This window comes from Bidens hawaiensis, unplaced genomic scaffold (assembly GCF_021521415.1).
Source record: "Bidens hawaiensis isolate Kalapana, Puna unplaced genomic scaffold, B.hawaiensis_p1.1 tig00048040_1, whole genome shotgun sequence".
NCBI lineage: Eukaryota > Viridiplantae > Streptophyta > Magnoliopsida > Asterales > Asteraceae > Bidens > Bidens hawaiensis.
Window position 1 is genome coordinate 63224 of NW_027498576.1, and position 19163 is coordinate 82386.

A 19163-nucleotide genomic window follows, 5' to 3' on the forward strand; every position below is an offset into this window, starting at 1 on the left:
CTAATCGACCTCATCCCCATGCCTCTTGGAAGCTTTGATGTTATTATTGGTATGGACTGGCTCTCAAAGAATCGCGCCGAAGTTATTTGCGCCAAGAAGTTGATTCGCATACCTCGAGAAAATGGTGATCTTCACATCTACGGCGAAAAACCCTCCAGTGGTCTTAAGCTTATGTCTTGCGCCGAAGCCCAAAGACTCATGCGGAAAAGGTGTATTGCATTCTTAGCCCATGTGGTTAAACCCGATGAAGGAAAGAAGAAGCTTCGCGATATCCCTGTTGTGCGTGATTTCCCTGAAGTTTTTCCTGATGATCTTCCTGGTATCCCTCCCGCTCGTGAAGTCGAGTTCCGTATTGATCTTGTCCCTGGTGCTTCCCCCGTAGCTAAATCTCCTTACCGTCTTGCGCCCGCTGAGATGCAAGAATTGGCAAGCCAACTTCAAGAGTTGACAGCTAAAGGATTCATTCGCCCTAGCTCTTCGCCCTGGGGTGCTCCGGTGTTGTTCGTTAAAAAGAAAGATGATTCGTTTCGCATGTGTATTGATTACCGCGAGTTAAACAAACTCACCATTAAAAACCGGTATCCCTTACCGCGTATTGACGACCTCTTTGATCAACTCCAAGGTGCCTCTTGTTTTTCCAAGATTGATCTCCGCTCTGGCTATCACCAGTTGCGCATCCTCGATGAAGATGTTCCGAAGACTGCTTTTCGAACTCGTTATGGCCACTTTGAATTCTTGGTCATGTCCTTCGGTTTAACCAACGCACCCGCCGTTTTCATGGATCTAATGAATCGGGTGTGTAGGCCTTTCTTGGATAAATTCGTGATTGTGTTTATCGATGACGTTCTGATTTATTCTAAGACCAAGGCTGAGCATGAGCAACATCTCCGATTGGTATTGCAAAAGCTTCAAACCGAGCAGCTCTTTGCCAAGCTCTCCAAGTGTGAATTCTGGTCTGATGAAGTACAGTTTCTTGGCCATGTTGTAAACAAGATGGGTATCCATGTCGACCCATCCAAGATTGAAGCAATCAAGAACTGGATTACGCCGACCACTCCTTCTGAGATCCGTTCCTTTCTGGGCTTAGCTGGTTATTATCGGCGCTTCATTTCGAACTTCTCGAAGATCGCTTTGCCTTTAACAGCTTTAACGCACAAAGGTAAACCGTATATTTGGGGCTCGAAGCAAGAAGAAGCCTTTCTAACGCTCAAGCGTTTGTTGTGTGAAGCTCCTGTTCTTGCGCTACCTGAAGGTAATGATGATTTTGTCGTGTACTGCGATGCCTCCAACCAAGGTCTCGGTTGTGTTCTTATGCAACGAGGCAAGGTTATCGCTTACGCATCAAGGCAACTCAAGGTTCATGAAAAGAATTATACAACTCACGACCTCGAACTAGGCGCAGTGGTTTTTGCCTTGAAGATCTGGAGACACTACCTTTATGGTACCAAGTGTATCCTCTACACTGACCATAAAAGCCTTCAGCATATCTTTGATCAAAAGGAACTTAACATGAGACAACGCCGATGGAACGAACTCATCAGCGATTACGATTGTGAGATCCGGTATCATCCTGGTAAGGCTAATGTGGTAGCTGATGCGCTCAGCCGAAAACCCTGCCAGCTTAACTGTATCTTGCCGCGCACGCAGCTTCACTTCGCGCCGATTCAAAGCAACCTTGAATCGCGTATTCGTGACGCGCAGCGCGCATCCATCAGTAATGGTAACCTGCCCGCCGAGTTAGCGTGTGGCGCGGAAGCGCATTTTGTGCCTAATCTGAGTGGAATTCTCTGCTATCTTAATCGCATCTGGATTCCCTTTGATGAGAATCTTCGCGCTGATATCCTAAGTGAGGCGCATAAATCTCGGTATTCTATTCATCCCGGCGCTGATAAGATGTACAAGGATTTGCGCATTACTTATTGGTGGCCCGGCATGAAAAAGGATATTGCTGTGTTCGTAGCTAAATGCCTGACTTGTTCTAAGGTAAAAGCTGAACACCAACGCCCATCTGGTTTGCTCGAACAACCAGAAATTCCTACGTGGAAATGGGAATGTGTAGCGATGGACTTTATTACCAAGTTACCTTTGACAGCAAGCAAACATGATAGCATTTGGGTAATAGTGGATCGTTTGACTAAGTCTGCTCACTTCCTGCCCATTCGTGAAAACTACCGTGTTGAGCATCTCGCGCAGCTTTATGTCAAGGAAATTGTCTGCCGCCATGGTACTCCTTTGAGCATCATATCCGATCGCGATGGCCGTTTTATATCTCGCTTTTGGAAATCTCTCCAATCTGCGCTAGGAACTCGCTTGGACATGAGTACGGCATATCATCCTCAGACTGACGGACAGTCTGAGCGAACTATTCAAACTCTTGAGGATATGCTCCGATCTTGTGTTCTTGATTTTGGAGGAAATTGGGATTCACACCTGCCTTTGATTGAGTTCTCTTATAATAACAGCTATCATTCCAGTATTGGTATGGCCCCATTTGAAGCACTTTACGGTCGTAAGTGCCGCTCCCCGATTTGTTGGAGCGAAGTGGGTGAAACTCAAATCACAGGACCCGAACTTGTTCAAGAGACAACCGATAAAATCGCCAAGATCCGTGATCATCTGCTCACTGCTAGAAGCCGACAGAAGAGTTATGCAGATCGCAGGCGAAAGCCTCTCGAATTTCAAGTTGGTGATCTTGTTCTCCTCAAAGTGTCGCCTTGGAAAGGTGTTGTCCGCTTTGGGAAGAAAGGTAAGCTTGCTCCTCGATATGTTGGACCATTTAAGATTCTCGCGCGTGTAGGAAAAGTTGCCTATAGACTTGACCTGCCGCCCGCGCTCAGTAATGTGCATCCAACGTTCCATGTATCCAATCTCAAGAAGTGTTTAGCTGACGAGAACCTTCACATTCCACTTGATGAAGTTCAAGTTGATGAATCCATGCATTTCGTTGAGAAGCCTGTTGAGATTATGGATCGCGAGGTTAAGCAAACCAAGCGCAGTCGCATCCCTATCGTGAAAGTTCGCTGGGAGTCCAAGCGTGGAGCCGAGTTTACATGGGAAAGGGAAGATCAAATGAAGATCAAGTACCCGCACCTGTTCTCTGCGCAACCTACTTCGAGATAAATTTCGGGGCGAAATTTCTTAAAGTAGGGGAGACTGTAACATCTGCCCCGATCCGACCCGACCCAGGTACCCGTTTCTCTGACCCGATCTCTTTCTTTTATGATTTAATATTTATTTATACTTATATTTTACTTTTAATAATAATAATAATATATTTTCCTTCCCGCCGTCCCGTCCCTCTTCCTTCTCTCTTTCCGCCTTCTTTTCCCTCTTGTCGCCGTCCCGCCCTTAAGCCTTGTTTCCTTCTTTTTCTCCTCTCCTTGTCCTTTGTTTCTTCCCGCCTAAGGTTGTCTGCGCAGCTCCACGCGCCAGACTCCTTTCAAGGAAGCCTGCGTGAAGACCATCTGTTCCAGCGATACGCGAGACGAACTCTTCTCGCAGCGCGCTAAGAATTGTAATTCTTCTCGCAGCGCGCTAAGAACGGTAGTTCTTCCCGCGACGCGCTAAGGATTTGTAGTTCTTCTCGCAGCGCGCTAAGAATCGTAGTTCATCCCTCGACGCGCGAAGAATTATAGTTCTTCCCGCGGCGCGCTAGGAATTGTAGTTCCTCCCGCGGCGCGCTAAGAAATGTGATTCTTCCCGCGGCGCGCCTTAGCCTTCTCGCGCGCAGCTCTCTCGCTAGACTTATCTTTTCTTCTGTTTAATCTAGCCGTTTACTTTTGTGATGTCTTATCTTCTGTGCTGTTGACCTGACCTATCTTATGTCTGAAAAGCCACTTTTGGCGCAGCATGCGCACCAACCCCATTGGTTGGCAGAAAAAGTGACTGACATTATCTTTTGAGATCTGCTTTTTCCATGCTTGACCAGTACCTTTATCTGACCCGCCCATGCCTGTTACTGTTCCCTGTCAGCTTTATCTTGCCCCCTGCAGCTGCCATATCTTTTGATATCTTTTGCTTTTGGAATTTTTTACTTTTTGAGATCTTTTCCCCTTTTCTAGGGATTGTGTTCCCTATGGTTTCTCTATAAATAATAATATTATTTTCCTAACACATCACACACAAACACTTAATCTCTCCTTTTCTCTCTTGCTCCTTGGTCTCTCTGCCGTCCTCCTCTCTGCCTCCGTCTTCCTCCCTGTTCTGCCCTGCTTTTCCGGTAATATATATTATATATAATAATTTACTTATTAATTATGCTAACTTATAATCAAGACTTAAAACAAATCGTTAAAACAATAATCTTTAATTATAGGTTAACTTGTGCTTGTTTAATTATAGGTTAACAATAATCTTACACATCACACACAAACACTTAATCGTTAAAAAATTTCGTAACTATTAAAAGAAAAATAAAAACTTATTTAAAAACATGTAAAATTATTAAAAGATCATATTTTGTATTTTTACATATATTAAAAGATTGTTCATATATTTGAAAAGAGAGTTTGCATACGATATCTGTATATTTGAATAGTGTTTCTTTATATGATTATTTGAGAATTTAAAATAAAAGAAAAATGTAACCATATATAAAAGAAAGTCAGAAAGTACGAGGAAGTGTAGCAAGAGTAAAGAGACACAAATTGTTAAATTACTTTATCCTTTTTGTCCTTTAAATGTATATAATAATACTTAAAAGTGGTTACTTTTGAATATCTAATCTTAGCCTTGGATTTAGTTGGATCAATGGTTGAGCTAGGGTTTCTTGGGTTTTCTTAACTAAAAAGGGTTTTTAATATAACCTAACTCTATATATATACATATATATATATATATATAAGGGAAGTATATAATGAAAATCCATTTGAGTTGTGAAACCCTATGTAACATCATTTTTGTTTTTTTGTTTTTTTTTCCGTATGTAATATATGTTGTTACATTTAATACAAAACATTGAAAAAAAAATTGTTTTGCTATTTTTTAACATTCTTTTTACTAATTTTTATATATGTTTTCAGAATAGAGAAAATGTTATATTTATATTTATATTTATATTTTTTATTAACTTTAATTGTGGACCACAAGATTCAAACTTTAATTAAAAACATGTGGTTGAAAATGGGTTTCTAGAGTTTTCACAACACAAGTGGGTTTTTATTTTAACCTAACCCTACATATTACATACATATATATATATAAACAAAGCCTTTAAAAGCTCAATGGTTGTTCCCCACCTCCTCTTAAGCCGCTATATTGTTTTATTTATAAATGGAGGCTTCTTATACATTTGACCCGAATTCATGGGTATGGGTCTCACCAAACCCAGTTAGCCCTTAAACGGGCTATAACATCTCATTAAATTAAAAATTAATCTCACCAAGTGTTTGATATGAAAATCCTATAAAATATGGATATACTAAAAATTAATATCCGATTTTTTTGAAAAATAGATATTATTTATAATTAATAAACAATTTTATACTAAAAAATATATACTATATAATAAATAAAGGTTTCTTAATACACATGACATCACAAAAGATAGATTCTTACAAAATTTTCCCACATCTCTCTCTCTCTTATCAAACGCATTTATCTTTCTTATTAATAGTTTTATATTTAACTTTTTTTAATCTATTATTTTCTCTTTTTAATAAGTATTTTTTAATTTAAAAAATTTAATACCAACATAAAAATATTGTTTAGATTTATATAACTATATTGAATATTGAATTAGTTATTAATATTAAGCTTTTATAAGTAACAATTTTTCACGCTGATTTAGATAAAATAATTAATTTCAAATTTTAAAGAAAAAATTTTCACTCTATATTTGTTCTACAATAAAGATTAACAAAAGTTAAGGTCAATCACTATAGATGGTTGATTTGTTTTTGAGACAAAATGTTTTAACGCATGGTAAGTTATGTGTTTCATTATCTAAAGTTAAAATAAAAACAAAGTGAAACAAATAATTTTGATATGGAGGTTAAAATTATAAATATTGTATATAAAAAAATATTTAGAGATTTACGAATTTTCAATAACCTTATTTTCATATTGTGTTATGTGTGATTTATTTTACCATACTTTACATCTTTTGAACATATTTTTTGCATTTCACATTGTATTATTATTTAAATAAATTTATTTATTCTAACCTAGAACATGGGTTTCTTATTGCCGTATCTCATCATCACACGAGTCATCCTAACAAAATTTTCTCACCTCTCTCATATTAAATATATATTTATTTTTCTTATTAATAGTTTTATATTTTATTCTTCCTTCTTTATAATCTATTATTTTTTCTTTTAATAGTTATATCCTAGTTTAAAATTTTAATAGCAGCATAAATATTTTATTTTGTTTTATATAAATTTATTGTATTAGTTATTAATATGAAACTTTTATAAGTAACGATTTTTCACATTGATTTAGATAAAATAATTAATTTCAAATTTCAAAAAAAGAAATTTTTGCTTTATGTTTGTTTTTCAATGAAGATTAATAAAAGTTAAGGCCAATCGTTTTAGATGGTTTGTTTGTTTTTGAGACAATATTTTTTAACGCATGGTTAGTTATGTGTTCCATTACCTAGAGTTGAAACAAAAAAGATTGTGAAACTACTACTTTTAAGATGGAGGATAAAGTTACAAATAAAATTACAAATATTTTATACAAAGAAATATTTAGAGATTTATGAATTTAAAATTTTTTATTTCCATATTGTATATTGTGTATTATGTAATTTATTCTACCATTTATTATATCTTTATATATGTTGAACATATGTTTTTTATATTTTACATTGTGTTATTATTTAAATAAATTTATTTATTCTAACCCGTGTAAAACACAGGTACCTAACCTAGTAAGTAATAAAAGAAAACCTCTAATGCCACATGACATCTCCTAATTAACACCTCTCTATCATATGTGGCACTACATAAGGCTTTCTAATCCCTCATTTTTCCACATGTGAACTTTATAAATACAAATAAATAATAAATACTTATAATAAATACAAACTAATAATTAATAAATACTAATAATAAATATGGAATAAAATAATATTGTTGCTACTAATATTATTTATATTATCATTATTACTATTATAAATAGCCTTTTAGTAATCAACAAAGACGTGTGAAAAGACAACAAAGTAGCTAAGAAAATAAGGATCAATCATCGGAATTTTATAAGTTTATGAGTGCAAAGGAGTATTTTGTTATAGTCATTTTTTTTACAATAGATTAGTTAAACTAAATCAAGGGTTTTGGACAATTTAGAGAAAAAATTGATTCCAGGTTATAATCTCAAGTATGGGGCAGTTTGGAACAATGTCTTTTTACTACAAAATATTGTTAATCGATTCATAATTTGATACAAGTCGAGGTGGTTTTTTAAAAGCATTTTTATTTAAAAAGAGTTAACGGGCCAAAGCGTGTTTCAACTATCAGGTCATGACTTTGGTGACAAATCTTTTGGGTCATGACTCTGGTAACAGATCAAAAGACAGATTTGGAAATTTAAAATTTGGTTTTAGTTTAGATTCGAAGTCAATATTTTTTGTCATGATATTTTTGATTTGATAGAGGTCAAATTTTTAAAAATAACATTTTCTGCATCTTGGTTTCTTTTAAACTACTAACGGGTCAAAGAAGAATCAATTCATGCAAAAGTTTGAAGAGGTACATATGTTAGTCTATTTAGGTTATGTGTTACCCCACAATAATATCTCATTGTATGTATAATTCATCTGAGTTGTTAAAATTTGTGACACACAAGAAAAAAAAATGTAATAATGTCGTCGATTTAGAAAAGTTTGAAATGATTTATGGTTCAAATGTAATTTGGGGATATCCATGTTTATTGAACATTTCATATCTCTTGTGTTTTCTTATTACATAAATAATTTAAATTGTTAAACCCGTGGGTAGCTAAGCTAGTAAACTAATATAACAAGTTTGTTCTGCCAGAAGTATAGTCATTTTATATCACACATACAGGATACAGAAATATCACTATGCTCTAATTAGATCCAACAATACAGCACAAAGAACAATCTCATGATATTTAAAAATTTTTAATATTAAATTCAAGAATACGAACAACACTAACATCAAGACCAAAATTCACGGTTCTTGATTGCGTACCCCCCTGTTTCCTGCTTTTGACTGTTCTGGTAATCAAGAGTCCACTTTTCATATGTACACTCTACAAAGTCATAGTAGCCACCATGGAGAGAAAGCAGACCTTTTGCCACCCGTTCTTCGACCCATGGGTATGTAAGCAAGTTTAACAGTGAATTATTTATTGACTCCTGCAAAATTGCAAGCCAAATGTCGAACTTAACTACATTCAAGTTCGAATGTTGATAAGTTCTTTTAGAAAACTTAAATCCAACCATACCTCTAATTGTAGCATTTAGTATCAAGTTTACTGTGGTGGTTATATTACTCTAAAAAAGGTGTGGAATGTGTATCGATTGACAGTCGGAATTCAGTTTGTTTGACTTCAAAAGTCAAACTTTCCACACGCAAGTTCAAACTTTGATGAGTTCTTTTAGCAAATTTTGATCCCATCATACTTCTAGACGTAATATCAAGTTTGATGAGCTTGCTATATTTTTTAAAAGTAAAAAATGCATGAATGCTATCGACTGGCAGTTGGAATTTAGTTTGTTTGACTTCAAAAGTCAAGCTTTCAACATTTAAGTTCAAATTTTGAGCATATCATACTTCTAGATGTATCGCTTAGTATAAGTTGAATGTTTGATGTGGTTATTAAATTGTTCTGAAAAGCTGCATGGATTGCGTATCGATTGACAGTTGGAATATAGTGTGTCCGACTTCATAAGTCAAACTTTATATATTAAAGTTCAATTTTGATGAGTTCACTTAACAAAACTTAATCCCATCATGCTTATAACTGTAGCATTTACTGCCAAGTTTAATGTGCTTGTCAAATTCTTCTCAAAAACGCACGGAATGCATATTGATAGACAGTTGAAATTTTAGTTTGTTCGACTTCAAAAGTCAAATAGAGTTGAATATAGCATTGCATATTGTACAGGGAAATATAATCATAATTCATAAGCACCTTTTCGCAGTGTTTGCACTGATGGTCAAAGCTGAGGTTAGAAGCAATGGCCTTTGTGGTTGACTTTGCTGTTTTTCCAACTTTGACCCAATTCTTGATAAAGCTACTGAAAACACAAGATTTATGTTAGATTTAAGGTTTAATAAGCATTGAGAGCAACAAAATTATACAAAAGGCTGAAGAACTAGAAAATTAGAAAATATTATTTTAGTCAAACCTTGACTTTTCTTCATCATCCATGCTCATGAGGGCTCGGATGCCTCCACAACAGCTATGTCCGGTTACAAGTATATTCTGAACCTGAATTGATTTTTTAAGGATAATTAAAATAATAATAACATTTTCAAATTTCAACTACTGGCAAACAAAAATTTAGGTAATGGGCCTAAACGGGAAAAGTGCTGGTCAAAATGGATCATGTTGACCAGCAAACACTTGTTTGTCCATTCTTTTATTTTTTGTGAATTACTAATGTTTTAAATGTGATAACCAAAATCTATGTTATTACAACAATAAACTGAATTATAAAGCCATTTAGGCAAACTTAAACCTTTTGATCCATTTCATTCTTAACTAGGGGTGTAAACCAGCCAAGCCCGAGCTCGACTTGGCTCATTTTGAGCTTTATTTATTAAGCTCAAGCATGCCTTGTGAGTAGATTTTCAAGCTCGAGCTCGATCTCGGCTCGCTTACTTTTTATTATTAATTATACTTTTATAAATATTTTATATACTTTTTAAATTATAAATATTATATATAACATAACATGTATTATTCAATTAGTTTTATCATAATTTTATATGCAATATTTTATTTATTATATTTAACATACTAAATAAAAATTACAGAAATAATAGGGGCCTGTTCAGACTTGTGAGCCAGCTTGAGCCCTGTAAGTGAAGCTCGGGATCAGACTCGGGCTCTTTTATTAAACAAAACTCTTAACTCAGGATCGGGCCCAGGCTCGTTTATTGTATAGAATTAAAGGAATGCCAATATATGATTATTGGAAAAGTATGCTTACTTGAAGATCATTCACAGAGAATTCCAGTGCAGCATTTGTTTCACAAGGTCCATTCTGCATGTAAATTCAGAAAGAACCTTAGAAGGATAATCAAAAGTTAATATGCAATTAAGCTCCAAGCAATTAATTATGACATTTATGAAAAAAAAAAATCAAAAAATGGGTTTAGATGTATAAAATACCTCAAAAGGTGGAACCAAATTAGCCACATTGCGAACAACAAACGCTTCACCAGGTTGAAATCCCAGAATATAGGATGGGCAAACTCGTGAATCTGCACACGAAATCACCAGGAACTGTTCTTACAGATGTCAGCAACCAAAACAGTTAAAACAAACCTCAATTACTAATCCGGAATATAAATTTATAAATAGTTAAATACCTTTGGGGCTTGTGCTTCAGCAAGTTCTTTATAGCACTCCAAATTTTCCCTGTTCAAAATTAACGTCTCCCATCAATCTGAAGCGAAAAGCAACTAGCTTTTAGATCAAAGATTAATACCACTTACAAGTATTTATGCTTTTTAAAACTTAGGAATCTGTTTCTCATCTCACTGAACGAATCATCGGGTTTGTTTATTAACTTTGGTGTGGTTTCTTTGGTTTCTTGAACCAGACCGACCCCTTCACGTGAGGCTTTTAATCTTAAAGGCAAATTGGTCCTGTAAATGTGTGAGGTGGATGGATTCTGTTAGAAATATACAATATTATTCGGAGTGATTGAAGGATAACATAAACCAAAATAAAGACATGCTTATCTCTGGGGCTCAATCCCGAAGGTTGTATTGATGTCTGTAATCTTAAAAATATGTCATTCCTATTAAAATCACCAAATAATCAAATTAGAAACTTTGTGATATACGAACCAAGCGTATAGTTTCTGTTTTAAACACAAACATTTTACCAATAATCTTCATTAGAGGTTCATATTTGGTGTAATTAATTATAAACAAATTAGTTTCATCTTAAACATACTTCATTTCAGAAACAATCAATAATGCAATCTGAAAGACATTATGACATATCACAATCAGAATTCAAGAAAAACAAACCATTAATAATATGTAGGGATGTAAACGAGCCAAGCCCGAGCTTGAATAGGCTTGAGCTTGTCTGGTTTAACTTACAGAGAGCTCGAGCATGGCTCGTTTCGAGCTCTATTTCTAAAGCTTTAGCTCGACTCGTGATTAGCTTTTCAAGCTTGAGCTTGGCTTTGACTCGTTCATTATTTATCAATTAGTTAATATAAATTTTAATCATTTTTATGTATATTTTTTAATTATAATTTTATATATAACACAATGTATGCTATTTAGTCATTTCTATTACAAATTTTATACATATTAATTATTATTATTAAATACATAAAGATCAAATATGTTAAAAAGTTATATAACTAAAAAGGCTGGTTTAGGCTCGGAGCCAGCTCGAGCTCGATTACTGAAGCTCGGGCCCGAGCTCGTTTAAGCTTGACTAGATTCAAGTCTTTTGCAAGTTGATCCCGATTAGCTCCCGAGCGGCTTGGCTCGTTTACACCCCCAATAATGCGCACCAACAAGTTTTCACAAGACTTACTTGGAAGAACTCAGAGATCCCAGCTGAGTCTGCTCAATTTCGGAAAACTTCAACTTAGAACCCAATATCTTTACCGGAAACCAAAACAAAAACAACAATAAGTCAGAAAACTTACACAGGCATTTCATCGAACACCTTCTGTGCACTCCACAAACACAAAGAAAATGAGCATAAAAGGATTGAGAAATTACAGATGATGTTGGAAACTGGGGAGTGTGAACAGGGGAAGATCCAAGGATTGACTGCACCATTTTCACAGAAATGAAAGGGTTATTGTTGATTGTTTTATTGAATATAAGGAGTGGTGTTTATTGGTGTTTTAAGTGGCTGGATTGAGGTGATCCATGACGGGAATAATATTATTATTATGTGTGTGAAGTGGGTATTGGTGGGTGGATCAAGAAGACTTGTTTGATTCCAAGAAAGACGGAGAAATCAAGGTTACCAAAATTAGGAAAAGATGTTTGTCAGATGAGATCAGGTTATACCTAACATGTACAGTTGGAAGTACTGTGTGTTCAACATGTGTGATAGAAATGGCCTGGAAGCCAATTATGATAAAACCGTTGGTTTGTGCACAACATTTTGTTACAAACAAGACTTAAACCGTCGAATTTACCTAAAAAAATTTCATCGGGGTACCGCTAGCACATTGTTGACTGCTCCTTTGATTAGTTTTAATTTATTGTGTTTTATTTGTGTTTTATAGATCAAGTGACAGAGATTTTAATTTTGCATTTTCAATAAAACTATAGTGTTTTGTCAAATTAAAAGAATGTTAACTGTTGCAACAATTTACATAGTTATAATTTATTTATAAATATATAAAGTGACAAATAAGTAATGCTTTAAAAACCGGAATATTACTCGTACCGGGTTTGGTTAAAAAAAATGGTACAACCGGTTGAACCGGGATCCCGGTTCACCTAGGTTAAATAATTTACCTTGTAATTCTATATAAATACAAATACAACTTAAAAAATAACCAAAAACTACATTAATAAACATCACACATGAATCAAACTTCACACATAAACAATGATCGAGTCAAATAGAAGGTTTTTACTTTGGATACGAACTTAATCAATTACAAAAGACGTGAACAAACCAATATTGGATTTGCATGATACAAAATTAGTTGACTAGAGTATATTCGTTTACTATATTTACTCGTTTCAGTTTTATCTGCTAGGTTAAAAGTCATTTTTAGAAAAACATGGGTCACAAAAAAAATATCAAAAATCTCTTGGGTTAAAAACCAGTTTAAAAAAAACGGTGGTATGATGTTGTAGCATACCGCCCAAAAAAACCGGGCTCTAAATACTGATTGCCTCATCAAAATCCAGTATAATCGGTTCAATAGGTTATATTATAATATACAAAAATAATGATAATATAATAAAATTAATAATCATAATATAATAATAACTTGATAATGTAATAATAAGTATAACATAATAGTAATAATAATAATAATTTCATTCCCAAAAGGTAACCAAACATGATAATAGAATGGTAATGAATAATGATCCTAATATAATAATAATTCTTCATTCATTTCATTACCTCCAACCATACACACCCTAAAGAACAAAATTTAATGATACATTTCATTCTCAAAGGGTAACCAAGCATGACAATGGAATGGTAGTGATACATTTCATTTCTTTGTCCATTTCATTCCTCCATTCTTTCTATTCTCCGGCTCATTCCATTACCTCATACCAAACAGACTATTCCTATATTTAGAAGAAATTTCATTCGTTATGGAATGCTTCATTCCATTACAACATGAAAACAAAACATGATTTTTTTTCATTCCCTTGGAATGACCCATATCATTCTGCTTTTCATTCTTTTATACCAAACGCTACATAAATTTGTTTTGTTGTATGTCAACACGTTTAAAGTGAAGAATATATATATATATATATATATATATATATATATATATATATATATATATATAATTTGATTACAACTCAATAATTTGTTCTCACCTACTAACATTTTAGGCCCGTTTAGATAATCTATAAATCACGTGTTAAAGTTTGCTTTAACTGACACTCGGTGTCGTCTCTAAGCATCGATTAAAACTTTGGGGCTCGAGACGAGCATAAAAGAAGTCTTTGAAATCGCGTGTTTAATTACTTGATAAATAATTTGACAATTTTACCAATTAGGTTGTATTTCCAAATGCTAATATGGACCAAATCAATAATAATAATAATAATAATAATAATAATATTATTAAAATAACTCATATAAAAAAAATACAAAAGAAAACTTTTTCTATAAAAAGAAAAACATCATTAGTGGGAATTGAACCCATGTCCTTTAATCCAATTGACAACCACTATTTTCACTACATTAAGACATTATTTTTATGCTTTTGTTTTGACATTATTTTTATGCTTTTGTTTTAAAACAAAGTTATATATAAAATGGATATATAATTTTTTTTTACATGACTATAGGCCGGCCTTATGACACCAATAAATATTGTCATGTTAACTTAAATAAAAGATAAATCGCATGTCACATCATTAATTATACGAGGCTAAATGTAACTTAGAAGCACTTATCAAACATTATATAATCTTAATTTAAAGTATAGCTCATTTATGTAGAAACTATGTTTGATTTGATTGTCTAGCTTCTGCGGGCCCCACAAGACATGGTTATGGGACCGAAATGAAACGACACACGTCTCTCTTTCTCTCTGTTCTATCAGCCAAAGGATGGGTGGTTGAAAATTAGTAAATTACAAATTGGATCACATTTATTAAGACTCCGATCACTTTTCCGGCGAGTATGGATAAATTCCAACAATATATAGATTATAGATAGCATACATACAATAATAAATAATATGTTATTAGAACATTTAATCTGGTGAATAATTTGACTAAAATATATTAAAGTAGAAAAACACAAGTATGCTTACAACTGTAACCGATCGCAGAAATGGTTGCTTAGGTAGAAGAAGTACAGATCGTAGCACCACCTTCATTTGATCATCAAGAGTACTACTCTCAAAGCACGATGTACAACTACACGTCTCTCTCTCTCTCTCTCTCTCCTCAAATATTGGAGTCCTTGGTGCATCCAGTTTCAACGTCTCTTTATATAGTATAATTTTTTTTTTCTAAATTGGACACTTTATTTGATTTATTTATATATTTTTAATCTGGTCTTTCCTATTTTGTCAACAAATACAAAAATTATGTATAAATATTATATAATATCACGAAGGTATTTTTACGTTACTAATCGACCTCTCTATTGATATGATCTGATTTGGTGGTATACATACATGTGGGATATTGGACCGGACCATTTGGTATAGCACGAACAACATACACAAGTGGTTTAGTTGAAACACTATATAAATGAAACACTATATTTAGTAATAAATGAAACACTATATAAGATTTAAAAAGCAAACAGATACTATTGAACCTTGTTCATTTGGGTAGGCTTGTTAAGGCAAACCGAATCGATGGTTGGAGCATTTTTTCAAAGTATCTGTTTGCTTTTTAAATCTTATATAGTGTTTCATTTATTACTAAATCTAGCCTTCTACCTTCATTGTTAGCATTGCAAATCCAGATCAAAAGATAAGTACCTTTCAAAATGTTATCTGTTGTTTCCGTTATAACGAGTATGATTTTTGAAACCGGTGTCACAAGCGGACATGTAAAACAGTCGGTTTGATGGCATTCCTGGTTACGAAACATTATTAATGGTTTAGAATTTGATATATACAACATTTTGTGATTTTGTAGAAACGTATACTTAAGAAAACATAATAATGAGCGTATTAGAGCATCATAATATGTTGTTTCTTAGAGTTATAAAAAAGCAGTGAGGACTATGTGGAGGAGAGAGAAATGATTCCCTAACCTTTTATTTTTTATTTTTGTTAATAAAAACGAGTTATGTGTGATAAGGGAGGAGAATGAACTAGTTTTGGATAGATACTTACATGACTAGTACGTATTTTAGATTAAATGACGTGGATGCTGTGAGCTGTTTTTATATTAAAACTGAAGGTATAATAAAATTGATTAAAAAAAAACAATAACAAGTGAAGATAAGAAGTATATAAAGAATTAAAAGACAAGAAATATGAAATCATTGTGATAAGGGTTCCACCTCAAACGATAGTGTCTACACCTCTGATCTCCATCCTTTAGTAAATGTTCTCTCATTTTCTCCTATCTACGTGTCACTCTGAATTTCCTATAAATTAAACAGTTATAAACATAGATGTATAATTGTATAATTATGAATGACAAATGTAGAATAGCAAAATCAGAACTAAAATAGATTGTTGTCCAATATTCTTTAGCTGAACTGATGTTAGAAGAACTATAAATTTAGGATGAAGGCTACAACTTCTCAGGTTTGAATGTGATTTTAATCGGGTTTTGCCGTATTATGCCTTCGGACAGTGCGTTTTTACTGGAACAGGAGATGGTGAGCTTTGACTACTTAGCGTTGTCTGTGATCTCGGGCATATGGGTCGTTTTTTCCATTGAGTTACCCTAGATAGCTGGGTTTTATTCGTTTATCGTTAAAAAAATAAAATAGATATGCTTGTGGGTTTAGGTTTTAAATATCTTTCCAATATTTCAACACATTTGTAATTTGTTGTTTGTTTATGCTTCATTTGTTATTTTGATTTCGATTATAATCTCTTCATAAATTTTTAATTTAACTAATCTAATCTAATCTAACTAATATATTAAAACAAAACCATTTTATCTGCATGGCATTATTTTAGGGTGTCCACCTAGATGCCTACTAGATGCCATGTCACATATTACCTTTCTTATTAATATCAAATCACCCCCTACATACTATATAAACCTTAACATTACAACCTCTCAAATTCATTTTTATCTCTCTCTCTCTCTCTCTCTCTCTCTCTCTTCGATATATTGGCCGTTAAAATGTATTCGTTTTCATTTTTTCCGTCCGTCTCTTCGATATATTAGCCATAGATAACATTCCGGTAAAGTATTTATTTTACGATAATGGTCAATTCTCATATATTATTCGTTACTTGCATTGTCATTTCATTTTCTTTTCGCTTTATTGTTTGCATTATTTTTAATTTTAATATGATTTTCCTATAAACTATATAGGTTCTACATCAAACTCCAAGATTCAATGGACATGTTGAAGTGTTTGAGATATACAAAAATATGATTGATTTATTTCGCTATCGAAATTATGCTCTTAATTATTCCTGTTACATCTATTGATAATTTTTACTAAATTGCTTTTTAATAATTCTGTATATTTAACATTATTGATCTTTAATAATTTAAGTTTCCGGCGGCCCAACTTGCTAGATTGGCTAATTGCATGGATGGAGTATTTGATTAAAAATAGGTTGATTGTGTTTGTTTTGATCATTACGAATGTATTTTAGTTAATAATTTATGATTATTTATTATTTTATCGAGGTTAGACAATTCATGTAAATTAATTCATTTGTATATGAATAATCTATATTTTTTTTTTGTGTTAGCATGAATATTATATTGAAAGTCTTGGAAATAATTTCGTTAAATAAAAAAAAACGAACAGTATATTATTTACTTAGTGAATTTCCAAAAAGATAGAAAATTTTTTTAATTTTGAATTCTAAAAAAATATATTATACAATTGTTTATAGAAAGATTTGACTATGTTTAATGGCTAAGTATCAAAATAAACCGTTTTACATTTATTTGACCAATCTCAACAAACTTTCCATATTTTATATTTGACCAATTTTTAATTAGACATAAATGTCAAAATTAATGTTAGTAACAAATTAACCGATTTGATTTTGAGTTGACCAATTAAATATTTTGTTTACTCTCCATAATTTTAACACTCTCCATAATACTCTTCATACTTTTATATTTGACCAATTAAAGGTTTTAATGCTCTCCATAATTTTAAACCTATTTCAAAGTCTTTCCATAATATTTTGAAAATTTCAAATTAAACAATTTGATTTTAATTATTGTAATTATTTCTAAATTAATTAGTCAAATTAGTAGAATTAATTAGTAAACTTAGAACCGATTTAATTTTAATATTTGTGATTTGTCATTAACTTTTACAATTATCTCTACATTATTTAGTAAAATTATTAGAACACAAGTTTATTGTTTTGATATTTTTTTTATTCATAAAATTGAACTATAACCTTCAATTTAATATATCTAAGTATCTAACTAAAAAGTTAAATTTTTTTAATAAGAAAACGTAAATTTATATATTTCGGTTTTTTTTATAAACCCTTAATTTGTGCTCAATAATTATAGCATATTTAAACTCATTTCAAATTCGAAAGTTGACCAATCTTTCAACAAACTCTTAAAGGTTTTAATACTCTCCATAATTTTAAACCCATTTCAAAATCTTTCCATATTTTTTTGAAGTTTTCAAATTAAACGATTTGATTTTAATTTTTGCAATTATTTCTAAATTAATTAGTCCAATTAGTAAAATTAATATTTATATATAAATACGAATTTTGCATTTCATTAAATTTATATATATATATATAATATATATATATATATAATATATATATATATATATTACGTTTTAAATATATTCCACTCGTATGTAACACGAGTATTATCCTAGTATAACATTATAGTTGATTTGTAGATTCCGTGATTTCCATTTGTATATTTATATGTGAGATTTTTAAGCAATGCCGTAAGTAAATTTTATTTATTACTCGTACTTTTAAAAGATAGGTATGACATCATTCTGTTCTAAAATCTGATTGAACCTATCCAACAAGTGAACCAGGTTCGATGTCGGGATCAATTATAAGAACATTGCATTATAGTGTAATTAAATTTAATTAAGACCAAAAGGAAATAAGAATAAATATTGATATGAGTGTTGCGGGTGTGAAGTAAAGTGTCAGAAACTAAACTTCATCTATTTTGTTTTACCCCAAAATCCGCAATACATGAACAATCTTGAGAAACAAAGAACAGATAACATACGAAGTTTATTACAACACCAATTTAGATCATCACTATGATGATCTAAATTATTAAAACTCACAAGAACTTACAATACGAACAAAAAACCTAAAGATCCAGATCTGTAATTGAGAGGATTGAAGGAAAAAATCTGGAACTAACAAGTCCCTTTTTTCCACTTCAGTTTTATGGACACCAGCAATATTATTGTTCAACCGGGCTGGGTCGTACTTGGGCTTCTAAATTTCATTAAGCATCAGCAGACTCCAAAAATAGCTCGGGCCCAATCAGCAACATCTCATTTAAACATAAACGCAATATTAGTCACGACTATTACTCAACTAATAAAACTAATAATATTGAAATGGGTATAACAAACCAAACCTTTTTTTAACAACACCCCCCCCCCCCCCTCCTCAATTCAATATTTAAAACAATCAACAAATC

At 32.4% G+C, this 19163-nt stretch overlaps 1 protein-coding gene across 1 annotated transcript; it reads right to left on the bottom strand.

Moving 5' to 3' along the window:
• Positions 1-7977: 7977 nt before the first annotated feature.
• Positions 7978-14797, bottom strand: LOC143597253 (beta carbonic anhydrase 5, chloroplastic-like). The gene is made up of 11 exons (XM_077075809.1): positions 14654-14797; positions 11898-11948; positions 11707-11774; positions 10889-10948; positions 10641-10802; positions 10515-10563; positions 10315-10428; positions 10133-10186; positions 9326-9408; positions 9109-9214; positions 7978-8329 (listed from the first exon to the last, which is right to left on the bottom strand). Exons 1-11 carry the CDS (start codon positions 14717-14719, stop codon positions 8129-8131), a joined length of 1014 nt encoding a protein of 337 aa, XP_076931924.1. The 5' UTR covers positions 14720-14797; the 3' UTR covers positions 7978-8128.
• Positions 14798-19163: the final 4366 nt, after the last annotated feature.